The following is a 26,805-nucleotide window of genomic DNA, read 5'->3' as shown; positions in this document are numbered from 1 at the left end:
TTCTTACTTTGCAAACATGAGCTTTGTAGGTGACAGCACTGTGTCACCACATCAGAAGGTTGGATGGCAGTTTAAGTTTAAAACCATTGCTCAGGTCCCTAGTGGCCCAATTGCTTTATCTTATTTACAGAAGATTTTTCTCTTTCCTCCCTTTTGTCCATTACCTCCCTATTTGTTTGGGGTTTTAGATCTTTTCCTTACCTGGTCAAGTTATAAATTGTGTGAATGTACAGACTGGGGTGGAGGAAGAGGGAGTGTGTTTGTAAGTAGTCAAAGGATAACTTACCGAGAAGTACTCAGTCATAAATATTAGAGCTCATTGAGTCAGAGAATAGCATCTCGGTAGCATTAGGAAGTAGCTAAACGGTGCAGTCAAAAGTTAAAACTCAGCTTCCTTGTTGTGCTGGTAAATGAGTAAAAATATTTTTTTGCTCTTCAGTTTCTCACAGGGAAATGATAGAAACAAAAGCTCAAAGGTTCCCTAGACATTGTTTCTCCATAACCAGTTTTTCCTTTGATGGCATCTTGGGTTCCTAGATTTGTTTTAGAATCATTAAATTTGAGTGTTCTCTCATCCCCAAGACTAGATTATATGTGAAAAGGGAAAAACAGCTGGAGAAGGAGCCACTGCTTTCTTCACATCGTACATTGTGAAAGGATATAGGCTTAAACAAATCTTATCCATACAAGGAAGAACAAAAGAGAATCACAGGACGCTAGGTCACAGAGACCCCCTACAGGTCAATTTGAGACACGTGAATAGCCATTTGCTTCTCGATGTATACGCAGAAACTGGAGTCAAACACTTTGACTCACCCTACTTATAATGGGTCTTTGTCAGACCCACCAGTTGTAAATAGTGACACAGAGAGCCTATTGTGTGTGAGTGCCCTGCCTTCTGGTACTCAGGTGGAAGATGTCCACTATTCCGAGGGCTGGGAAGGTATCCCAGCCCTGAGGCATGGGAGCCTAGGCACCTCGCAGCTCTGGTGTAGGACAGTGTCCCAAGGGTATCCTGAGGCACAGGAGCCCAGGAACCTCACTGTTCTTGAGAGGAAGCCTCCTCAACAGACACATTGCAACCCCAAGAGGAGGGTTGCCCCAGTACCTGAGGAGCTGAGGAGTCTAGGAACCTGAGCTCTGTACCTTCTCCAGCCATTGTAGTTCCCAAGGAGAATTGCCCCCACCCTGAGGAGCTGAGGAGCCTAGGAACCTGAGCTCCGCTCCTTCCTCACAGCAGACAGTAATGTCTTAAAAGAGACTTATTGGAGGGATGAATCTAGGAGTGGCTGCCTCTGCTCCTGGGGTAAGACAGTAGACAAATGAACAAACATGGCCTTTATATAGGGTTTCTCAGGGGGCGGAGCTTTCTGGGGCAGGGCTTTTCAGAGTGTGAATTGGTAGGATATCAAGTCCTGAGCTGGCCGGAAACTCAGGGATTAGTGGTCTTTCCTGTTCACAGATTGGTCAATTCTCCCACTCAGGGACTTTTTATCCCAAATTAGCATAATCTGGAATGAGTCCTACTTGGGGGCTGGCCTGCTGGCGCTTTCCCGGGCAGAGATCTGGCCGTTTTTCTGCCTTGATGGGTGATCAAGTTCACAAGCTGTCCAAAATTTTACAAAGACTCCACTGTGAAGGCAGAAGGCTGAAGCAGGAAAGATTGTCACCATCATGGACAGCTCCAATGATTGTAGGCTTGCTAAGGCAGGCAGCTCCTACTGGGGCAGTGATAGAGGCTGCCATTTTGTCTCCTGTCTCCAGGGCCCTGAAGCAGGAAGGACTGGCAACTAACCTAGCCACTTGAAATTTTAGTGGCTGGGTGCTCAAGGGCTAGATATAGCACTTGGGGGGAGGGCTGTGGTAGGCTGAAGAGGTGGGGGGTGCCAGTGGACTCCCCAAAGCTTGGGGAAGGTAGAGTCACAGAGTGGGGGGGTGGGGTGAGGGAAACAGTGGATAGCTGAAGCTTGGGGTAAGCAACGGGCCACAGAGCACAGCAGCTTGGGAGCCATCACAGTTGGAGCAGACTGCTATTGCTGGCCGACACAGTGAGCCATCTGCTACAGCCAAGGCTACAGTGAGGGCAGAGGGGCTCAGCATAGCTCCCACGAGCAGCTATCTTGGCTCTGGGCTCTCTCACTGTAGTGGGCCATGGCTTTGATCTTGCCACCCCTGCTTTGATCTGGTGGCTCAGCATTAGCTGAGCTGGGCTCCAAGGCTTTCACCTCTACCAAAGCCTGAGGCACCTGGCTGCCTGCCTCAGAAATCCCTACAGAGACTTTTATAAGTTTAAAGCTTAGGCCTTTAGTTGGGTAGATCCCCAGCCTTATCTAGACTTGACTGGACTACACTTGCTATGACCTGCCATGTAGCTACCTGTCTGTTCTGCAACACCAGAGCATCTGTTAAATTGCCTCTAAGCATAGAGGCTATCTGACCTTCACGTATCTGAGGAGATGTAGGAGGATCGTATTTACAAATGTAAGGCCAGTGATGGGCCATAAAAACAACATTACCAAGATCCTGCTAGCACTTAGCTCTCTCTGGTAAGTTTTTATAGACTGTAAATAAAAACCTCATAGAGATTCTTTATTTTTTTAGTAGTTAGAGGAGTCCTGTCCAAATTCTTTGACAGTTAAAGTCCAACTCAGTAGCCGTATAAAATGTGGTATTTCACCAATTATCAAACATTTTTCTCTTTTCTCTTTCTCTTTAATTAGGTTCTTTAGTAATCGAGGATAAAGAGAGCCAGCCACAAATGCCCAAGCAGAGTCCTGTCGTGGAACAGAGTTCTCAGCCACCAGGTGGTTTACCTTCCAACCAGTTATCCAAGTTCCCAACACAGATCAGCCTAGCTCAGTTACGACTCCAGCATATGCAGCAACAGGTAATGGCTCAGAGGCAACAGGTGCAACGGAGGCCAGCACCTGTGGGTTTACCAAACCCTAGAATGCAGGGGCCCATCCAGCAGCCTTCCATCTCTCATCAGGTAAATTTGGAAGCAGGCCTGTCCTAACTTAGATAACTGTAGTATAATTGTGTTGAGCAACTTACAGTAACCAAGACCCTCCACACTGACTAAAAATTGACTACATTAAAGGACCCTCAGTCTAATACCTGGTTTTTAGCTCAACTCCGAAATGAGTTAATGATTTGCTTGCTTTATCTATTTCTACCTCCATGCATCGTCATTCAGTCCTGGCAAGAGATAAATGTTTATGTTCCCAAATAACTTAGGCCTGTGATGGATGGAAAAGTGTGTACCTCTAATTCTCATATAGGTGCATCAAATTGGTCAGTACTTTAAGGATCTCTTTGGAGACAGTATTTTAAAACCACATTACATTCTAGAAACTAGGACAGCAGCTCATTAGAATCCTATCTTTTTAGTCTTTTTAATTTTTCCTAAGCACATCCGTATACTATTATTAGATGTGTAGTAATTTGTCATTTTTCAGTCCTTTTATTTTTTGGCATAGTGTGGTGAACGAGTGTATGTGTATGTATCCTCGTGTGTGCAGGTAAGCATGCACATGTCATGTGGAGGCTAGAGGGTGACATCAGCGTCTTCCCTTACTGCTGTTCACTCCACTTACTGAGGCACTGGGGAGCTCAGTGGTCTAGCTAGCCAGCTTGCCTTGCAGACCATCTGCCTCTGCCTTCCACATGCTGAGGCGTGGTTCTGATGATCTGAAGTCTCCCCACTTAGCTAGCGCTTTATCCACTGAGCCACCTCTCCGTCCCTCTGGTCTAGTTTTAATTCTCTGTACGTTTATTAAGTAGTGTAGCCAATCTTGCTCAGGTTGGATATGGATGAATATAGAGGAATAAAGGCTTGGTAAGAAATCCCATCCATTTCTTTAATAGAATTTCTGATTTTCAGTTAATTTTATCTTCTCCCTGTTTGGACAGAGGATTTATAATTATTTTGGTAAATGATACAAATGAACTAGAGTTTCATAAAAGACAAGTACATTGGTCATAACTATGCTAAAATTTCTCATTGCATTTAAGGACAAAGCTTAGCTCAAACTGTCTTGGCAACAAAAGGAAAAAGAAAAAGGGGCTAATACAGATAAGAATAGCTGATAAAAAGGAAACAGTTAATTAGGAGGGTGAACTTTATTTTACTACTGTTTTACCAACACCAGTATATATAATGTGGTTCTTCATGAAAAAAATATCTAAATGGCATAGCCTTTTTAATAGCAATTTAATAAGACATTGAAATACCCTTCAAAGAATTCTTCAGTACTGGTTGAGAATTATAGCCTTACGTACCTTTCTTGTTATTTGCCCATTTTGTGGTGCTGGGACACAAGTCAGGCCCTAAAACATGCTAATGCACGTGTTCTTCACTAGCTTTCAACACATCTATTAAGAAGTAACGGAGGCAGTTAATAACTATGTAAAGGAAGTTGCTTATACACATAAGCAATGACATACAGAAATAGCATCCAAGCCTTAAGCCTACTTTTCCCAGAAGTTGGCTTTTGATTTTCAATCTGTGTTATTTAGTACTATAATTTATATAAAGTCTCTACTGTACAACTTAATTTTCTAACCTAGAAGAACTTTGGGGGAAAGTTTGGGGTTTTGGGGGGGGATGTTGTTTGTTTGGTTTTGGGGTTTTTTATTTGTTTGTTTGTTTGTTTCATTTTGTTTTGTTTTGAGACAAGGTTTCTCTGTGTAGTCTTGGCTGTCTTTCTTGTACTCACTTTGTAGACCAGGCTGGCCTGGAACTCACAGCGATCCACCTGCCTCTGCCCCCACCCCCAGGGCCACGCCCCCACACGCAGCCTTTAGAAGTACTTTTAACAACTTTGCTCATGTGGTGTTTTTAGTCTTCCATTATCTCCAGTCCTTTTTCCTACTTCTCTGTAACACTGCTCTGCTAAACAGTCATTTCAACCTTTTCATTTTTATTTTTGTGTATTAGTTTATCCTCTTCCTATTTTTAGTATTTTCATTTTCTACCAGCTTTTATACACAAACGTTTAGTGTGCTGCCTGTCTGAAAGCAGGTGGGTCTTTGTGCGTCTCGTCATGTGGAGCTCTGTGCAGCCCGTGCTCTACGTTTGCCCCTGTGGGCAGGTGATTGAAAGCCTGTGCTTGTAAAAGTCACTTACATGATAGCCCCATAATTCTTCCTCTGAAGATTAACCCTGTCACTGGCGGTCTTAAAGTGCTAGGTGACAGCACGTGGCAAAGTGAGTGGAGCAGACTTGATAGAGTGCTAATTTAGTGCTGCACCGTCCATGCTGTCACACGCGGGGGAGCTACCTACTCATTAGAGAGCACTGACACACTGTCACTACACATGCTGTAGCCTGTTCTCCTTGTGCCCGTGCCTGCAGTTTCACCATGCTCAGGTGTTTTATCCATCCTTCTTTTCATCCTGTAATTCTTGAATGAATTATTTTATTTGCGCAAAGATCACTAGTTTTACTATTTATGTTAAGACCATTTCTGATTTTTAATAGTCTTTTGGGTTTGTCACAACAGTCTCATAAGTTAACCCAACTGTAGCAGTTCAGAGAACGGGGAGAGCACTCCCTTACCCGTGCTCACCTGGAAGCTTCTCAGTGGTCGTCAGAGCGAGCATGTAGTCCTAGTATCCTAGCATCAAGTGTCTGTTTTTGTTTTGAGGGGAGGGGAACGGGGGGCAGGGGTTGAATCACTGTGTTGAGCAGTTATTGAGAAGAGACTGATATGACAGAAAATTCTCCCTTAAAAATCATTTTGTATGTTTTTTCTTTCAGTAAATTTAGACAATCTCTACTATATTCCTCAGTAATTTTTGTTTTTTCATGGTTTAAAACCCTCATGTCACAAGTTTTATAGGAAAATCAAGAAGTTGATAGGGCTCTGGCTTGTTCCTCTCTGTAGTTTTTCACTAATGCTATTTCTGCTCTTCACCTTGGAGTTTCAGTTGGTCCAGAAACAGTATATAAATCTGTTTTTCAGTGGAGAAAGGGGAAAAAATTAAGCAATTAATTTAGAGTAGAATAAATTACAAAATCAGAAAAACCTCTGGCAGTCGGGGGTAGCAGAGTTACACTTTAAAGCTGTCTGCCTTCACATGTCAAAGAGGTGTTGCTACATAAGCCTTATAGGTTATAAGGGCCTACTTGTTTCTCTGAATGAGGGAAGAAGAATTCCTTCCTTTTAAAAGTCCTCAGCATGTGCATTTATGGTACCTTGAACAAAGAAGCAATAAATTCCCAGCTGTGAAGACAATGGGTGGTCACAAAGATGTGAGCTGGGGGCTTGGTAGCCTGCTCGGCTGGAAGATGGTATTCATAGAGATGCCGCAGACGTGCTTCTCCCAGCCTTCCCCACCTACCAGGTCACGGGCCTGCCTTCTCTTCATCCCCCCTTCCCTTCCCTTTCCCCTTTAAAAAGAAGGCTACTAATGCTGCCGCCAGCACCTCCTCCGCCCCATGCCTTGGTGCGTCCTGTGGACTCAGTGAGTCTTCTCTGGCAGAGCTACTGTCATTTAGGATTTCATACAGCAAAGATCTGGGCCTCTTTAGCAGGCCGTTGCTACTGCAGTGCTTTCATTTCTTTTTTTCTAGCATCCACCACCACGTTTAATAAACTTTCAGAATCACAACCCTAAACCCAATGGACCAGTGCTTCCTCCTTATGCTCAGCAGCTGAGATATCCACCAAGCCAGAATATACCACGACAGACAGTAAAGCCCAACCCCCTACAGATGGCATTTTTGGCTCAACAGGCCATAAAACAGGTGTGTATTCCCTTCTCTGCAGTTGCTTTTTCTGTACTTACAGATGATGTGAACTTACAGGTAAGCAGTAGATGGTGAAGATTGCTTGCTTGCCTTTTTAAATGAGTAAACATTACAGAGTGTGCTTAGAAACAGATCTATGGAGACAGAGGTAAGAAATCACATCTCAGTGCTTTTTAATCAGGAGTCCTTACATATTCTGTGTTTGTGTATGTAACCAGGGCTTGATTTAACATCCTCAGGTTTTATTTAATAGTATTTTAAAACTCATACCTGTTTCTACTTCATCATTATAAGTAAAGGTTTACATTGTTGCTTGGCATCAAATTCTATTTATTTTCCTAATTTATGACCTCACCAAGTACATTATTTTTAGATCTCACTCTAGCTATTAAAAAAGAAAAAAAAAGAGTTGCAAAGTTGTGGTGAGAGTTATCCTAGTGTAATAAAAACACCTGGCACCTTTCAAGCGTTCAGCTTCTCTTCTTCCTCATTTATTAGATTTTAATGGCTAGATTATTGCCTTCTGCCAGTGACAGTACCAAGAACTAAGGTTGAACAAGAGTGACAGAGCCAGGGCCCAAGGCTGTGCCGCACAAGAGCGCCTCTGCTGGCATTCTGTGGAACTTGTATCTGAACGGCTCAGCATACAGACTTCATTTCTCATCACTATCACCAGAAGTGCTCACAAGACAGAAAGTCTCAAGACCGAATTGGTGTTGTGTGCTAAGCTGCATCTCTAAGGAAATACGAAACATCTTGCCCATAGTGCTCCTCGGGCAGGTGGAAACAGTTCGGTGGGAGTTCACATCGCAGGATAGTGCTAGAAAGTCTAATGTATGCAAGCTTCAGTAAATACTCTTAAATTTTGTTCTAGAATATTTCTGGACAAAAACCTAAGCATAAATTAATAAATGAGCAAATAAACTAGGAGAAATGCTTTGGAGAATTAGATTTACAAATATTATGTACTTTTAAAAAATGTTTATTGTGTGACTGTCAAAGATGTAAGGTGTGGGGCATTTGGTACAATTGCTACTTGAGGTCAGAGGGCAGCTTGTAAGAGTCTATCCTTCCTCCATGGGGGTCTCAGGAATCATCAGGTTGTCAGGCTTGTGTGCAATTGCTTTTATGCACTGTCCTATCCCAGTAACCCCAGACATTAGTTTTAATGCATAAATTGACCAAATCATAACATTCTCATGTAATAAATACACTTTTTAGCTAGTAAGAAATTACCATGTTACCTAATTTCTGTGAGAAACTATCTCATTTCTGTATGTGTTTTAACTTACACATAGGGAAAACCCTAGAAAGATACTCAGCAACTATGGCTCATTCTTCTCTGAAGGGGAGGAGGGGATATAGGGATAAGATAAAGGTATTGAGTGTGAAGGTGCTGAAGATGGCATTCACACCCAGCGTCGTGTTTCTGTGTAGCGTCATGGTTCTGTGTGTAAGAGCATCACTCTCCAGTGTCACTGCATGGGTAAATGACAGTGGGCTTGGACAGCTTTCCTGCTGAATGGCCTGGGCATCCCTTTCAGTCTTCCTCCCACCCCATAATCTGATTCTTCATGTTTTTCAAATATACCAAATATTGAAATAATCTTATAGGGAACAGTTTGCTTCCCTTGCCTTAGTGCATATTAACCAGATGCCTTTTTCTCTAACTCTCTATCTATACCTTATTTTGTGTAGGTTTTGAAGCAACAAACTGCATGATTGAACTTGGTATCCTTCAGCATGCCTGGCATTACCTTTGCTTATGTTTATCTTAGCTTTTAATGTGAATGAGAAGGCTTTCTTCAGTAAGACTTAATTACTTGTTCATATGTGAAAAATAAGAAAGAAGAGTATAAAAACCTGACAGCCCTAATTTGTGGCTAGTTATTTTTTAGACATCCCAGGTAGGGATAAAAGAAAATACATTTTCAATTCCCCAGTTTTACCTTGAAGTTGCTTTTTATATGCTTATATTTCTTGTCCATTTCATATATTATGTAAATATATTTTACAAGAATGTGAGATGGTTTTCTGGTATATGCTAACTATTCCTTGCCAGAAAAAAAAAAAAAGCTTATTTACTTTTTGACATGATAAACACGTGTTCATGCACACATAGACTGTGCTTCCTCTCTGCCCTGTTCTTTCTATTCAAATAAAAATTGAGCTGAAATAACAGACTGTGTCTTCTATCCTTGATATCTGAAAGAGTGACTGTTCACATGTCTCATCTTGGTACTCCAGTGGCAGATCAGCAGTGGACATGCCACGCCCACAACTGCCAGCAGCTCCTCGTCCACTCCTTCCAGCCCAACAATCACAAGCGCAGCAGGGTACGACGGGAAAGCTTTTAGTTCACCCATGATCGACCTGAGTGCACCGGGAGGTTCTTACAACCTTCCATCTCTTCCAGATGTAAGTTTATGCAAAATCCATACTAATTACCTCCTTTGAAAGTTAGTGGTAAATTTGAATTTAGTTTAAGGTGGGTTTATTGGTGTATCAGCTGTTCCTGAAAGTTTAGGTTTAGTCTTTAGAAATAAAATGTGGGTAAAACTAGAAATTATGAACACTCAGACATACAAAGGAATGCTTTTCTGGGCTCTGACGTTAAAGAAGTTTACCGAAGATGCGTCATAGGATCAAGGATGCTGGGAGAGGAGGGAAGTAGAATGAAAGGAGGCTGGGTTAGTCCAGACTAGTTGTGGAGTTCAGAAGAATCTCAAGACCAGGACAGGGTGGGAGAGGCCAGCTCCTTAGTAGCCAACACCAGACCTGAGCACTTGAGCCCAGCACCAGCAGGGGGTTTGCTCTGGGTCCTTGCATATTTAAATTGGTTAATGTGCTCCTGACTTTGACGAATGGTTTTCTAAGGGCAGAAAATAACAGTGTTCTGTTGATCGTTCCCCACACATTTGTTTTCCCTTTTTTTTTTTTTAATTATTATTTCATTTCTGTGTATGGGTGTTCTGCCTGCACACATGGCTGTGTATTTTGTTTTATTTCTGTGTGTGGCTGTTCTGCCTGCTTTCCAAGGCCGTAAGGAAGGCATCATATCCATTGGATCTGGAGTTACAGCCCTTTTGGGTGCTGGAGATGAAACCCCAGTCCTCTGGAAACGCAGCCAATGCTTTTCACTGCTGAGCTGTCTCTTCAGCCCTGTTTTCCCATTTCTTACCCGGCAAGGTTAGGTAATCTCAATGTCCTGATGTACATTTACATTTCTGAAGTATTTTTACATACTTTAATTGGGAGGAATCATATCTAAGTTACAAAAGAAATTTTTATTTTTATTTTTTTCAAGTTGAGATCAATTATATTTCCCAATAATTATATTATTGATCTTATTAGAGGCATTTCCATTTTTATAATGTATATATTCTAAATAGGTAGAGTGTATTTTATCAATGTATACACCAAAGGAAAGCTTAGTCTAAATATTATTTTTTCTTGTTCTTAAGATTATTCCACGATATAAATTATTTTTATTACATTAAGAAACCCAGTCCTCAAAAGCCAGGCGGTGGTGGCACATGCCTTTAATCCTAGCACTCAGGAGGCAGGCAGTCGATGTGGGTTCGAGGCTAACCTGGTCTCCAAAATGAGTCCAGGACAGTCAAGGCTGCACAGAGAAACCCTGTTTCGGGTGGGGAGGGGGGGCGAGTAAGAAACCCAGTCCTTTATGCACCATCTAAAAATTATGACTAAAGTAGTACCTAAGAATATTAAAATACAAATGACCTTTTCTACTTTCTGTCCCCCAGGTCTCACCACCATAAAAGACAGAGTCCATAGAAAATTAGTTTTTTTTCTTTCTGCCTCTTTTTTCTGTATTATTTCATTATGTGCAGTCTGTACCTTGACTATAGGACACGGTTCTCTACAGAATCCCAAGTGATAGAGCATAGAAATGCATGAAGGAATTGTGTATGTTCTTGGGAAACTTTGTGTATTTAGAAATGATGAAATATTTGCATTTAAAACAAAACTTCTTAAATTTCTTGTGTGTGTGTGTGTGTGTGTGTGTGTGTGTGTCAGAGAGAGAGAGCGTGCATGCGTGCATGCGTGTATGCAAGCACACATGCATGTTAGTATTTAGGATTTAAGTTTACTGATAAATTAAAGTGGTTTTTAGTTTGCAAAGTTAATTTGCCCTGAAATAATTTCTTCTCTTGGAAGATTGATTGTTCAAGTACTATCATGTTGGATAATATTGCAAGGAAGGATACAAGTGCAGATCATGGCCAGCCAAGACCTCCATCAAACAGAACGGTGCAGTCACCAAATTCATCAGTGCCATCTCCAGGCCTTGCAGGTAAAGCCACCTTTTGGATTTGTAACTGTTTTCAATTTTTACTTATATTTTTACTCGTAATAATTAAAGGTTGTGGGGCTAGAGAGATGATGGCTCAGCGGTTAAGAGCACTAGCTGCTCTTTCAGAGGACCTGGGTTCAATTCCCAGCACCCACATGGCAGCTCGCAACTGTCTGTAAATCCAGATACAGGGGATTTGGCGCACTCACACAGACATACATGCAGCCAAAGCACCAGTACACATAAAAATAAAATAAATCTTTCAAAAAATATTAAAAGTTCTTCTCTGCCTCATGGTGGGGAGGGGGGTCGGCCTCAATTTTTAAATGATAATGATGACTATTTTGTGAGGTTTCCTTTTGTGTATTTTTTTGTGTGTGTGTTTCCACATGTGTGTCATAGTGCACATACAGAATGCAAAGGACAACTTGGAGTTGGTTTTCTCCTCCTACCAACTGGGCTCCAGGCTTCAAGCTCATTTTGCAAACTTGGTGACAACTGCTTTAAGCCCATCTCACTAACCTGAGTTTTCATACCGTGTAAAACCAGAACTCTTCACAAAAGAAGGAAACATAGGTTAAACTTTTATACTTTTTCAGTTTTGGCAAAATTTATTGGCATTATAGCAACCAAAGAGCCAAGTTTTATCACACTCTTCCTTAATAAACAGTTGCTTGTGATATGGTCTCTTTCAGACTGTAATTTGTCTAGAATAAAATTACATCAGTTAAAATACAGAAGAAGAGTTCAGTCTTTGGTGGTTTGTTTGTTGGTGTTAAATTGTGTTTAATAATGCTTGGTGTAAGGAGGTAGAGAGATGGCTCAGGCGGTTAAGAGCACTTCCTGCTCCTGAAAAGAACCATGAGTCTATTCCCAGCAGTCACATGGTGGCTTACAGCTGCCTGCACCTTCAGTGTTGCCCTCCCCAAGTGTGGAGCATGTACATTCAGGCAGAACACTCAACTCACATAAAAGTAAATCTTTTAAAAGATAATTTTTTGTTACCTGCTTGTTTCCTCACCCCCCCCCAAAAAAAAAACAACACTCTAGATATTACTCCTGGAGACTAGATGTTGCCCATATCTGTTGTGTGACTTCCTGGGGAGACATGAAGTGACACATCCAGATAATATGCTGCTGACAGCTGGTGAGAGACGGAATTGCATTCAAGCCTAGCCTGGTGAGCCAGTGCACTCAGCATGCCCTGTTCAGCCAAGCTGGGTCCCTAGAGGCATCTGCACAGTTTGCAGGCCCCCTCTCCAAAGAGCTCTTCTGCCCTAGCACTTGCCTACATAAATGTCCTGACCTTCTGAATCTTAACTCTGTGAAGTTTCATTAGCCTCATGCATGTCCTCCGCCTCCTCAGTCTTAGGAGCCTCCCTTTTCCCCGGAGGAGAGATTGATTGTTGAGAAAGTTAGCCACACAACAGCAGCCACATGGAGTAATGGAAAGGAGTGAGCTTAATTACGTTTTTCAGCGATGTTACGAAATGTAAGGTGGTTACAAAACTTAAGTTGCGATTCCTATTTTAAACATGAATTTACAATAAAATAAAAGACAAGTGCACATGAATAAATTATTCTCCAGCTTTCATAACAGTCTCAGTAAGATTTGGCTTCTTACTACTTAGAATTAACCAAGGTTTGACTAGTGACACCACCACTGACAAAAATGTCACGGGTACTTTCATGTGGGCTGGTACTAGTTTAACTTGGCAGAACATTTCTGAAGGCATCACAGCAGTAATCCTGGGCTGCCGCTCATCTCCTGTGGGCCTTCTACAGCATCGCGCCGTCGTCTTGAACTCCATTTATATCAGCCCCTTTGTCCTCTGTAGCCCTCACTGGCTCTGAAACCTTCTAGTTACTCAACTGCAAGAAAGACCTGAAAATGCTTTCTTACTGGAGCTTCAGGTTGGGGTATGGAGATACCTGATGATGCACAGACCTCCTCTGCCCAGAAGGCAGTAATGCCATGACTCATAAAACTTTATTGAATGTTCCTGGTTTTGGTATAATTTAAATGAGCACATTCAACAAACCTGAACGTATAATTATTACTAATTCTCCTATATATGTCTATTTCCTTCTCTTCAGGACCTGTTACAATGACAAGTGTCCATCCCCCAATACGCTCACCTAGTGCCTCCAGCGTTGGGAGCCGAGGAAGGTAAATAGATTTGACCGTATTTACTGCTATAATTTTTCCTCAGTATTAGCAGAGAGACTTGGTTCCAGAGCCCATCTGAGTATATGAAAACCTGCAGGTGCTCAAGTCCTTGATATGATGGTGCAGCATCTATAGGTAACCTGGACATACCTGGGTGTATGCTTTAAATCATCTCTAGGTTACTGTGGTGCCTACTACAAAGTGACTGTTCTATAATTACTTGTTGTATTGCATTGTCTTGGGAATAATGACATACCCCTAAGAAAAATAGTTTGTACATGTTCAGTTACAGGCATGTTCCCTCCCACAAGGTATTTTCCATTTATATATGTGACGGCCATGTACAGGAAGAGCCAACTATGTATTTTCTTGCAGTTGTCAATATTTTGATTTTTGGTGCATCTTTTTTACTATTAATTTTTAGTATTTAGTATTTTATTATAATAGAGTATTTAAACTAGTACGACTTTAAAGAGAAAGCATTTGTCTAAATGCTAAAAATAAGATAGGATCATGGTAACAAAGACAAAGTAGGTATAACAGTAGTATATAGATAAAAATTTAGGAAAAAGAAGCAGTGTTTTCTTTACGTTTTGACAGAATATCACATAGTTGGCCAGGGACTCACTTATGTAGATAAGGCTGGCCTCTTGGGGTGGTCCTCCTGCGTGTGGCTCTGAGTGAAAAGCAATGCTTCTTTCAGTGTTCTCTGACTGTTGCAATGATCAAACACTGGTTCTACTGTACAAGAATTCTTCTGCAGTTAAGCTCCTACTTTACACTGTTGCTTAGCTCTGCCCTCACTGTGTTTCGAGCTTACTTCTAGATGTAAATCCCGTTTCCTCTGTTTATCATCTGAAAGCAGAATTCTCTGGGAGGAAGTATGCCTGTACTCCCATGAGAGCCGAGTAGCTGGCGGATGGTACAAGGTGTCCGTCCCGCTACCACCTTTAAGGAGCAGAAACCAACAAATGACATCCTAGTGCCTCAACACAAGCTGCCTGAAAGCCTAGAATTGCTGTCGTCACTGACCCGACAGGGAACTGGGAAAGAGTAAAAGGAAGTCACTGTTCTAAGACACCAGAGTTACAGAGGCTTAGAACAGTCAAGTCATTTAGGTGTAATTCAGGCTTTACTGCTCTTTGTAGATGAATGTTTGAAAGCCTAGTAGTGTGTAGGGCCTTCCACCAGCAGGAAACCCGTGCTGCCCTCCACAGCTGCAGTTTAACATCACTCACTGCTGACAGGAAATATGGTTACGCGTGTGAATTACATTATTGCAGACGGTTCTTCAGTTGCCCATTTTTTAGGTTGTCTGCTTTCCTCTCACTCTCTTTTCCCTCACAGCTCCGGCTCTTCCAGCAAACCTTCAGGAGCTGATTCTACTCACAGAGTCCCCGTGGTCATGTTGGAGCCAATCCGAATAAAGCAAGAGAACAGTGGACCTCCTGAGAGCTACGACTTCCCTGTCGTTATAGTAAAACAGGAGTCAGATGAGGAATCTAGACCTCAAAATGTAATTATATCAGTGTTTGCAGTATTGCTCCCATTTAAGAGACAAGAAAAGGGTAGTCCTCGTACAGCACCCACAGAGTAGACTGTGGGGTGAAAACAGAAGCCACGAGAGCATTTGGAGGAGGAACTATCTCCACAGTGGTCAGAGGATCTTACACTCTGTGGGCACTGGCACCGTGATAGGCACCATGAGGATTCGGCAGTCGGGAGCAATGCTGTAATGAGACAAGACGGGGTCTGGTGGCGCGTGCTTACCATTCCAGCTGCTCGGGCACTGAGGCCGAGTTTCAAGCTCACATTTAGAAAAAGAGGAAGAAGGAAGATGGAGAACAAGCTACACTTTTTAAAAATTAGATTCGTTTGTTGTTTGTATGAATGCCTTGCCTGCATGTATGCCCACCCCATGTGTGTCTGGTGTCTGTACAGGTCCCTACAAGGTGTTGGTTCCTCTACAAGTGGGGTCACAGCTAATTGTGAGCCGCCATGTGCATAGTGGGAACTGAACCCAGCTTCTCTTGGGGAGTAACAACCATCCTTGCCACTGAGCCAGCTCTCCACACACTAAACTAAAAACATTTTACGTTACATTTTATATTTATTGTGTGGTGGGAGTGAGGGCATGGGGAAGTCAGGGGACACCTTGCTACACTAGAGTCTCCTCCTGTGGAGGTCCCAGCGACTGAACTCAGTGTATCACACCGATAACCTTTTTCCACTAAGCAAACTTACTGGCCTGGAACAAACTCAATTTGGGGATAATTGCCTCAAAAGAATGTCTGTTTTTAACTATATCCACATTTATTACTTTCAAATTTCAGAAGCAAAATTTAAAGAGGATAACAGCTTCTAGGGTTTTGGTTTTTGTTTTCTCTTTTGGTTTTGGCTTTGGGGAAGTGGTTTTGTTTTTCAGGAGAGGGTTTCTCTCTGTAGCCTTGGCTATCCTGGACTCCCTTTATAGACCAGGCTGGCATCGAACTCACAAAGATTCATTCATCTGCTCCTGCCTCCCTGAGTGCTGGAATGTGCACCACCATTCCCAGCTAGCTTCTGTTTTTTATTAGGAATCTTCCCCATCCTGGGGTCACACACAGACTTTAGATTCATCTTAGTGGAATAATATTTGTGTATGTCTTAGTTAGGATTCCTGTTGCTGTGATGAAACACCATGACCAAAAGCAACTTGGGGAGGACAGGAAGTGTTTAGTTTCCTCTTCCACAGCACTGTCCATCATCAGGGAAGCAGGGCAGGAGTCTGGAAGCAGGTGCTGATCAGAGGCTATGGAGAGTGATGCTCACTGGCTTGTTCCCTGTGGCTTGCTCAGCCTGCTTTCTTACAGAACCCAGGGCCACCAGGGTTGGTGTACACATGGCCCCATAATGCACTACAGGCTTGCCTACAGCCTGATGTTATGAAGGCGTATTCTATGTTGAGGTTCCCTCCTCTCAGATTACTCTAGCTTGTGTCAAGTTGACATAAAACTAGCCAGCACCGTGTCTGAAGTATAATTTGAATTAGTACCTACAATAAACCATCTTTGCAGTTCTTGGGATTGACTTCCACAGTACCCACTTAGTCTTTAATTATTGTAGCCATCAGGAGATGAAAAGGTCATTTTCAAAACATGCATATATGCATAGATAATGTTGTTCTCTCTTTGGTTGCAGACTAACTATCCAAGAAGCATACTCACTTCCCTCCTCTTAAACAGTAACCAGAGCTCTGCTTCTGAGGAAACTGTGTTAAGATCCGATGCCCCAGACAGCACAGGCGATCAGCCTGGGCTCCATCAGGAAAATTCCTCAAATGGAAAGTCTGAGTGGCTGGATGCCTCGCAGAAGTCCCCTGTGCACGTGGGAGAGACGAGGAAGGACGATGACCCCAATGAAGACTGGTGTGCTGTGTGCCAGAATGGCGGGGAACTCCTGTGCTGTGAAAAATGTCCCAAGGTGTTCCACCTTACTTGTCATGTGCCCACGCTGACAAATTTTCCAAGGTAAAGCAGTACTTCTCTCAAAAGTATAAAGGACAGGGTTAGGAGCGTGGCATAGTCCTGCAGGGCCTTAGCCAGCACGCCCATGGCTGGGGGACTCCCCACTGCTACAAGGAAGGAGAAATGGTAGCAGCACTTTAGAGGCACATGGACAACTGGGAAGGAAAGGACATCAAAGTGGAAGCGAGAGTAAAGGGAAGGGAGGGAGAGAGGGGAAAGTGGAGAATATTTTAATGTAATAATCATAATGAACTTTTGACAGTTGTTAATAACACAGAACTCTTATAAAGATTTAAGTTCCATTGGCACAAAGTCCCTAGCAGTGATCTGCAGTTTCCTGCTCGGTGCTGCCTACTCTGTGTTTCGCAGAAAACTCATCTGTTGCAATGCCCAGTAGCAGAGCCGCTGGGCCCTGTTGGCTCACAGCTCCAGCCAGACATGCATGACATATAGGGGTGTGAATCTCAGTCACACGTTACTATTAACTTCTTAGACCCTTGCACCAAATTTCTGCTATTTCTTCTCCATACTGCTTTGTACCTAGTAGTATGTGGTAAGTAGGCCGAGAATAAAGCCCATTCCAAGGAAAGCTGTCATAGATGTCAAAGCTGTCGTAGAAAGCTGTCATAGATGGGGCAGGGTGGTGCAAAGAGGGAACCCTGACACACTTAGAACTAAGGTACACTGTCCCAACAGTGGAGAATGGATTTGTACTTTCTGCCGAGACTTGTCTAAGCCCGAAGTTGAATATGATTGTGATACTCCCAGTCACAACTCAGATAAAAGGAAAACTGAAGGCCTTACGAAATTAACGCCCATAGATAAAAGGGTAAGTTTTTTAGTATTTCCACAATAGAGTATTAAGACTTTTTTTGTTACATGCATTGATTTCATACTGAATTCTTTCTTCTTTAAGTCTCTTATTTTTCTCTCTTTTCCCTCTTTCCCTCTATACACAGAGAAAATAATCAATAGCAAGCTAGAGAGAGTGAGAGAGAGAGAGAGAGAGAGAGAGAGAGAGAGAGAGAGAGAGAGAGAGAGAGAGAGTGTACACTCATGTGCATGGGCTCTCACTCATGCCTCTACACATGGAGACCAGAGGTTGACCTGACATATCTTCCTTTTTGCTGTCCACCTTACTTTTGAGACAGGGCCTGTCACTGAACCTAGAGCCTACTGGGCTGGACTGGCCAGGCAGCAAGTACCTAGAATTCACTTGCTTCCCCTCCTCCCTCACACTAGAGTTATGGGTGGATGCCACCGTGCCTGGCTTTTTTTGCTTGGGTGCTAGGAATCCAAATCCAGGTCCTTGTGCTTGCATGGAAAAAGTACTTGTTCCACTGAGCTATAACTCCTTAATTAAACAACACCAAAACATACTAACTAGAAGCCTAAAATACTATCCTTATCCTTGAACAGAATGAACTGTGTGTCCTTTATAGATAGAGCTGGGCTTCGGTTGGGAGGGATAGTATGACACTCAACTTACACACACTTACAACGTGTGTGTGTGTGTGTGTGTGTGTGTGTGTGTGTGTGTGTGTGTGTGTGTGTGTATTAGAGGAGGCTGCCTGGCAGCCTGGGAGCACTCCCATCCCTAGGCTGCTGCTGGGATTCCAGGTGTACGTCAGTGCTTCTAGCTTCCTTACCTTCCGACCTGGGGTTTGACCCAGGTGCTCCCCACTTTACCGACTAAGCCGTCTCTTCAGTCCACCTAAATCTTAGTTGGGAAGGGGGTAGAGGAGAGACCAGGACTCACTCTATAGCCCAGGCTAGCCTAGAACTCTCTGTGTAGCATATGCTGGCCTTAAATTTACAGCATTCCGTTCGGCTCTGCGTTCCAAGCCATGTGACTGCGGCCGCCCTGCCCAGCCTTGTTCTTTGGTTTGTTTGTTTGGGTTTTTTTTGGTTGGTTGGTTGGTTTTTTTGACGCAAGATGTCACTGTTAGTCCAGGTTGTCATCAAACCTGCCTCAGCCTCCCAAGTGCTGAGTTACAGGAATAAGCCACCATGCATAGCTTTAGTCTGAGCTTTTAAATTTTGTCTACCTTAATTTCAGTCTTGTCTCATTTTTATCACTGATTTTCTTTTTCAGAATCTTTTGAGAATTGACAGCAAGATTTGGTTTTTGATTTAATGTTCCTAGAAATATTCCATATGACAATTTATTTAAGAAAAATTTTATCAAAATATCTATTAAGAAAGAAGCAGTATGAAAGTTGACATCTAAGAAGGAAAGCCTACAGTCTGTGCCAGTGCGGTGTATGTTCACTGGGAGGCAGGCGCTCAACTGGCCCTGAAGGAGAACACAGCAGAGCTCCTAACAGCACATCTCTGTTTGCTGTCTTTAAGACAGGGCTCGAAAAAAACAAAAAGAAAGGGCTTTCCAGGGAAAAGGCTGTACTGCTCCATTGTTATTAAATTGTGAGCTTCCTCCACTGACTGCTGACTCACACAAGGCAGACTAGAGTGGGGTGGGTCATCACGCAGAGCTTGGAGTGTGTATTTTTCTGATATGTCTTTGGTTTATTCACCTAGTTACAGGGACTCTTGTATCCCTGAGTTGTCAGTTAATCAGATGGAAAACAGAACCCAGAGACTCAGTCATCCCTATATTCTTTGGGCTTTAATTTTATTCTGAGACCTGTGAATTCTTTTAGGAACAAAAGCTATAACTTCACTCTTTTATATTTACATTTTTTCATTAGAAATGTGAGCGTCTGCTTCTTTTTCTTTACTGCCATGAAATGAGCCTGGCTTTCCAAGACCCCGTCCCTCTAACTGTAAGTATCAATGTCGTCTGTACATGCTTATATGATGGAATATTTTTTTTTTACTTTCATTTATGAGAACCTAATTTTTATGGTCTCAATAGTTTCTTGTATCTAACTCAAATATTTTTGTGGGTGGTCCTGTGGAGGAGTGAGTACAGGTGTGTGTATGTGTGGGTATTGACAGGTATTGAATGTTGTTTTTTGAGACATGATCTTGGGGATTTAGGACTCACAGATTAGTCTAGGCTGGCTCTCTAGTATTCCCCAAGAACCGGCCTGTCTTCACCCACCCATTGCTGGGGTTCTAAGTGTGTGCTTTTGTGCCTGGTGCTTGTGAGCAAGCTCATGTCCTGCTTGATAGCAGGCAGTCTGTTGACAGAGCATCTTCCCAGACTGCATGCAGGCCGCGCGCACACACACACACACACACACACACACACACACACGGTGCTTTCATCTTAAATATATGCTAATTTTTTTTCTGTTTTTAATTCATTTGTTAGCATATAAAATACTTAGTTTCATTATAGCATTTTCATACATACATATCATCGGTTTGCTCAGTTTCTCACATTGACATGTGCGCGCACCCCTCGCTGCCTTCCTGTGTGCTCTTCTCCCACTGGTTCTCTTCCTCTCCCCAAGCCTTCTGCTTTCCTGGCGTGCGGGTGCGCGTGCACGCGCGCATATACGTGTGCTTGAAATTCCATGTAAAAAAGAGGACAAAATTTGTCTTCGCCTCCCTCATTACCATGTCTCGTGCCCTCCCTCCCACTGCTGTCAAGCCCCTCGTCCTCCTTCACTCACACGGCAGTTGCAGTATTTCTCTCTGCATCTCGCTTAGTTCACCTAATGTGATGATCTCAAGTCTCATTCATCTTCCTACAAATGGTGAGACGTCACTAAACAGATAATAGACTAAGTAGATAGTAAACTAAACATGCTAATGGCAATTGGTACCCTTCTCATTCTACCCAGTTTACTTTTGTGTTGGGGTGTTTTGTTTTTGTTTTTTGGTTGTGTTTTTTTTTTTTTAATGTTTTCTGTATCTCAGGAGGCTTATATGGTCTGTTGAGGAAAATAGCCACTACCTTTTTAAAATAAAGAACTCACTAGTTTTCCATATTTATCTTGATAGGCCTATCCTTACAATAACAAGTAGAATTTAATAATGGAAAAAAGCTGAAAATGATGTGTGTATACATAGATATTAACCATTTATTTCAAACAGCTCTATACTGAAAGTGTGGTTTAACTTTGATACCTTTAGAGTACCAGATGTTCCCTTCTATAGTATCTGAAGTTCTTTTTGAAATTTAATAAATTTGGTTTTGTTTTTTTTTTTTTTTTCTGTGATTGTAGTTTGGATTGGGTTGGCTTGGGTTTTCTTTTTTCTTTTTTGCTTATTCAAGATAGGGTTTCTCTGTGTAGCCTTGGCTGTCCTGAACTCTCTCTGTAGACCAAGCTGGCTTCGAACTCAGAGATCCTCTGCCTCCTGAGTGCTGGGATTAAAGGAGTGCAGCACCACTGCTGGGCAAGCTGGCTTTTCTGAAACAGGACCTCAGGTTGGCCTCATGGTGTAAAAGGAAAATGACCCTGAGCTTCTGACCCTCCTACTGCCACCTCCCAGTTACATTTCCACTTATGGTTTGTTGGGTTTTAAAAGTGAACGCAAACTAGAAAAAAGAAATCATAAAAAATTTAATTTAAGATAGTTTCATGGAAACCATTGTTTTATAAAGTGAATATGTATCTCACTGTGTAGCGCTGGCAGGCCTGGGAGCCACTATGCGGGCCTGGGACGTGAAGGGATCTTCCTGCACCACCATGTCCATTTCTAATATTTAAGACTTATCTTAGAGGTCTATGGATTAAACTCAGGGCCTCTGTATGCAAGCACTACGCTATAGCCACAGCCCCAGCCCAAAAGAAGGAAATAAGTCCTTGAAGTAAAAGGAGCCTTCATACCCAAAAGGACCAGGCAGGTAAAGGAGATAGACGTTTGAGTTGCCAGTACATACTTACGAATGTGATCCAAAATTGTTGTTTTTTATGATTCTGGCTTACATTTCTATTAACAGTAGCAGCATCCACAAGTTAACCCCCTTTTTCTTATATAAATCATTTCACAAAAATTACCTCATTGATCCTCTGAAATTTCTAGGGTTATTCACTTGGAATATAAACTGATTTTCAGAGGGTTAAATAATGTTTGCAGGGTCATGCGATTGAATATCAAAGCTGAGGATCAAGCCCTCTACCACAAAACCATGATCCATCCTTTTTTCAATGGGTGTGTTTGTTTGCTTGTTTTAGAAACAAGGTCTCACTATGTAGCCTTTGCCGGACTGAAACTCACTATCTAGATTAGGCTAGTCTGGAAGTCATAGAGATCCTCCTGCCTCTGTCTTCCCAATGCTACTATTAAAGATAGGCACCAACACAACAAGGCCTCTCCATCAAATTTACAAAATAGCCTTGCTGGATAGAGTGAGGCTAGGTCTCCTTATCTCACTGCTAGCCTGGCTAGCCTAGAGTTTGCCACGTAAGCCGACTGGCCTCCAACTCATTGATCTATCTGCCTGTCTCTGCCTCCCAAGTGCTGGGACTAAAGGTGTGCATTGCTACACCCAGCTGTTTTGTTTTGTTGTTGTTCATTTTTTTTTTTTTTTAAATAATGAAGAGGGAGCACATAGGAGGTTTAAAAGAAAATACTATGTAGCCTCTGCTGGAACTCACTATTTCTGCTAAACATGTTTCATTAAAAATCATTGTTAATTAGATCATGTAGTAGTTTTATTTTTAGTTTTTTGAGAAACTTCCATACTGCTTTCCATAGTGGCTAAATCAATTTACATTCCCACCAGTAGTATATAAGGGCTCCCTTTTCCCCATAATTCTCATTAGTGTTTACACCAGTGTGTGCCTGCCTGCCTGCCTGCCTACATGCGTGCGTGCGTGCGTCTCCATTCCTTAATGGCTGAGGTGAGATGGAATCTAATTGTAATTTATTTTTCCTGATAGCTATGTTCATTGAATGTTTATAGGCCATTTACACATAATGTCTTTTGATTTATGTGTTCAGAGGACACTGTACAGTTGAGATATTTGCACATCCACACTTACTGTAGCACTGTTCACAGTAGCTGATAGACTAAGCCTATCTGTCCATCAGCAGGTGATTAGGATTACCAAATGCTGTGTGTTGCAGGGCAGTAGTGGCTCATGCGTTTAATCCCAGCACTTGGGAGACAGGGGGAGGTGGCAAGTTCAAGGCCAGCCTGGTCTTCAGGGCTACACATAGAGAAACCCTGTCTTGAAAAAACAAACAAAAATTTTTAAATGCTGTGTATGCATAATGGCTTTTTAGTCAGCCATAAAGAATAACATTATGTCATTTTCTAGAAAATAGGTACAAGTAGGGATTACTCTATGAAATGCAGAGAGATGTTGCATATTTTCTCTCAGTTATGGGTTTCCTAGTATTGTGTGTGTGTGTGTGTGTGTGTGTGAGAGAGAGAGAGAGAGAGAGAGAGAGAGAGAGAGAGAGAGAGAGAGAGAGAGAAAGAGAGAGAGAGAGAGAGAGAGAGAGAGAGAGATCATGAAAGCCAAGGGGATCTGGGTGTTGGGCAGGGAAGACTTTTGAGATGAGAAAAGGGGAATGTGGACTAAAGGGAAGGAAGTGGGGGATATGGTCATGATACATTATAAACATACATGATACACTTGAAAACATCTGTATGATACCAAACATTATATACAATGAATATATACCAATATAAAATGTTATGTTTTTAGAGAAAGTGGCACAAGACCTGTGTATGAAACACAGTAGGTACTTGTAAATGTTGACAAATAGGTTTGTTTCTTTGATTTTGTTTTTCACCGATGACACAATAACATGAAGATAAATAGCATGTATTATAGGACCAGGTATAATTTACTTATTTATATTATAATAACTCATTTGTTTTATAAGGTGCCTGATTATTATAAAATAATTAAAAACCCCATGGACTTGTCAACCATCAAGAAAAGACTTCAGGAGGATTATTGCATGTATACAAAGCCTGAAGACTTTGTAGCTGACTTTAGATTGATCTTTCAAAACTGTGCTGAATTCAATGAGGTGAGATGGGGAAAGGCAACAGCAATGTGAAGAGTAATCGTAACCCAAACAGCTTGCCAACAGTGAGCTCTCAAGATGTCTGTGTTAGAGTAAGTTTGCAGCGTCTCAGGTCTGCCAGGGTATGAAAGAGCTTGCTGGGCAGGCTTACCCACCTTGAATTTGCAAAGATTTATCATGTGGTAAGAGCAAACACAAGAACACCTGAGACTGAGACGGTTTAGAAAATAAAAGTATTTACTTTTATTTTATTTTATTTTATTTTGCAAACTATGCACTTTTAGACTCGGATTACTAACTTTATCTTGAAATAGTAAGACTGTCATAAAAATTTGTCATTTTAAATCTTCTCATGTCACTGTCTTTCTTGTTGATTGCTTGCTCTGTTTGTTCTTTTGGGCCTCAATTTCTCATCCTACCATGACCATCTTGTCACCTTGCTAATATGATCCATCCCTATCATTACGACTTCCATTTTGAATGATTCAGTTAAAAACTGTAGCCCCAGACTGTTACTTGTTTTATGTTAGTGACCTGTCTAAATACTTTTTCAATAGTCCATAAAGTTTCATAGTTGTGTGCCAAAAAGGAATAGGATTGTGAGAGATTATTTTAATTGACTAAAATGTTGGTCTTTGGGGTTTTAATTCCTACCTTTATTTTTCTCCCACAGCCTGATTCTGAAGTAGCTAATGCTGGTATAAAACTTGAAAGCTATTTTGAAGAACTTCTAAAGAATCTTTATCCAGAAAAAAGGTTTCCTAAAGTAGAATTCAGGAATGAAGCAGAAGACATTAAATTCAGTGACGACTCGGATGATGATTTTGTCCAGCCTCGCAAGAAGCGCCTCAAGAGCATGGACGACCGCCAGCTGCTCAAGTGAGCAGCACCACAGCCACGCGCTGTTTCAGAGAACTTCCTTTAAAAAATAAAAAGCAGAAACCTTGTCAGTGATTTAACATCGTGACAATGAAGGGTTTGTGAGCTCCCTGATCTGTTTTTGCTGTTCACTGGACTTTGGTTTCTTTAATAACCCATTTCTTTAACCTCTTGTCATTGATAATAAAAAAAAAAAAATAGGAAGGAAATGTGTAGAAGAAGAAAAGATAGAAAAGAAGAAACAGCAAAGAAAGAAAATAGATTTTGAAGTAAGTTGAGATTTTAGTGTGATTTGAGTGTGATAATCCATTTTTAGAATATTAATTTTACTACCCATTAATTATGGTCAACCATAAGCATCAAGTTTGCTGTGCTTTAAAAGCAGTCTTCCCCAAATGTGAGTGGCAAGCAGAGTCCTTTCCCGGGATGCCTGCTAAGGAAAGTGTAGACAGATGCGATTAAGACACCAATAGTGTCCATGTAAGATGGCAAATGTATTAAAGAAAATCAGGAAAAATAAGTGTTTGGTTATTGATTTTGTTTTTAATCTTGTCTGTTAGACATGTTGGGCATAGCAGGTCTTTCCAGGCCATTCTTTCTTGTAGTTTTAGATCTGCACTTTCTTCATCTTCCTTGAAGGAAGAAAGTGTGCATGTTAGATGTTGCTGTTTGGTTTTATCTCCCTTACTGTGCAGTACTTGTAGGGCAAGACTCATTGCCTGTTCTGCACCTTTTCTTTTCTTTCTTTTTTTTGGGTGATGATTTTTTGAGGTTTTTTGTTTTGTTCTGTTTTGTTTGTTTTTTGAGACACGTTTCTGGCTGCCCCTGGAACTCACTCTATAGACCAGGCTGACCTCAAACTCAGAGATCCACCTACCTCTACCTCCCGAGTGCTGGGATTAAAGGTGTGCGCTGCTACCACACCCAGCTCACAGTGTGGCTTTTAATAGAACCATCAAATATAAAATATAGTAGGGTACACTAATATTTGATAGATCTCTTCAGCTCTGCCTGCATGGCCACCCAGTTTAAGTGCCCTGGAAGGCCTTTTATTTGTCTTTATTATTTCAAATATATATTAATGGGGCTTGGAAGAAAGATCAGTTGTCGGGTGGTATAAGTGAAAAAGAAATATTTTTTTCTGAAGCTTTTCTTTGCTTGCTCTCTGTTTGCTTAATTTTTTTAAACAATTTTTGATCTGCCTTAATTCAGAATTTAATTTTCTTTTGGGGGAGAGAAAAAAGATTTATTCCTTTTTCTTGTTTGGTGGTTTTTTTGGGAGTAAGGGGCTTAGATGAATAAAGCACCAAATGAGATTAATATAGAAGAAAATCATTGTGCTGTTGTACTAGCCCAGTATTTGACAGCATGCAAGAACATGGTAAACTTTTAGTATTAAAGCATTTTAATTGTTTGACTAGAGAAAAATTTTTTTCTTTAGGTTGACGGAATAAAACAGAGCTGACATGAGAATTTATTTGATTGCATTGCCTCCCATGAATTAAACTGTAGATGATGTGGTAGATGTGGTGGCACGCAATTACAATGCCAGACATGGAAAGTGGAGGCAGGAGAATCAGAAGTCTGAGGCCGTCCTGCACGGCCGGGTGTGGGGCCCTGGGTCTGGGTTTTGGGGAAGGGGGTAGGAGATGACGCCTCCTATTCACATCATACTTCTAACTAAGGATGCCAGCTGGAGAGTGTTGTATACATGCCTTATTAGCAGTAGTTTCCCATCCTCTTAATACTGCAGTTATGTATTGTAACCATCTTAATTGGTTTTCTAAGTAGCTGTTATATGGTGATGTTTGTTGTGTCAGTTTGATTCTGCAGTTGGCATTTGTTCTGCACACACAGTCTGAACAAACTTTGACAATACATAGACCCGTGGAGAAGTAGGGTTTTATGTTCAGTTGAGTCTGGCCTAACCCTTCTACCTCTACCTCCATGGTGCAGGGATTAAAGTTGTGTGCCACCATGCCCTCAGCTTTGGTTTTTCTTTTGTTTTCTTTTGTTATTTGGGGGAAGTGGATAATTTGTATACCTTAAATTTGTGTGGTTGAGTCCAGCATTTTGACTGTAGCAACCAACTGTGGAACCTTTTTTTTTTTTTAATATTTTAAAGATTTATTTATTTTTATTTCATGTGTATGCATGTTTGCCTGCATATATGTATTGAATCATGTGTGTGCCTGGTGCCCGCCCACTTAGGCTAGAAGAGGGCATTGGATCCCCTGGAACTGGAGTTACAGAGGATTGTCAGCCACCGTACGGGTGC

The 26,805-nt window shown here is 41.7% G+C and overlaps 1 protein-coding gene across 2 annotated transcripts in view; it reads left to right on the top strand.

Moving 5' to 3' along the window:
* The window catches only part of TRIM24 (tripartite motif containing 24), a 103,442-nt gene extending 76,929 nt beyond the window's left edge, over nt 1-26,513 (top strand). The window contains exons 9-19 of one of the 2 annotated variants that reach the window (XM_084787613.1): nt 2,721-2,887; nt 6,578-6,751; nt 9,002-9,172; nt 10,937-11,072; nt 13,170-13,242; nt 14,590-14,758; nt 16,423-16,751; nt 17,445-17,577; nt 19,457-19,531; nt 23,502-23,651; nt 24,322-26,513. In XM_084787613.1, the coding sequence (XP_084643739.1) occupies nt 2,721-2,887; nt 6,578-6,751; nt 9,002-9,172; nt 10,937-11,072; nt 13,170-13,242; nt 14,590-14,758; nt 16,423-16,751; nt 17,445-17,577; nt 19,457-19,531; nt 23,502-23,651; nt 24,322-24,531 (1,787 nt within the window). In that variant the 3' untranslated portion in view covers nt 24,532-26,513. Of the gene's footprint in view, nt 1-2,720; nt 2,990-6,577; nt 6,752-9,001; nt 9,173-10,936; nt 11,073-13,169; nt 13,243-14,589; nt 14,759-16,422; nt 16,752-17,444; nt 17,578-19,456; nt 19,532-23,501; nt 23,652-24,321 lie in introns of both variants that reach the window. The other variant, XM_084787612.1, reaches the window with a different exon arrangement.
* The last annotated feature ends 292 nt before the right edge of the window (nt 26,514-26,805 follow it).

This window comes from Acomys minous (genome assembly GCF_964271855.1).
Source record: "Acomys minous genome assembly, chromosome: 6".
Classification (NCBI taxonomy): Eukaryota; Metazoa; Chordata; class Mammalia; order Rodentia; family Muridae; genus Acomys; species Acomys minous.
The sequence above is the reverse complement of the archived record's forward strand: the minus strand, read 5'-3'. Positions and strand labels throughout refer to the sequence as shown.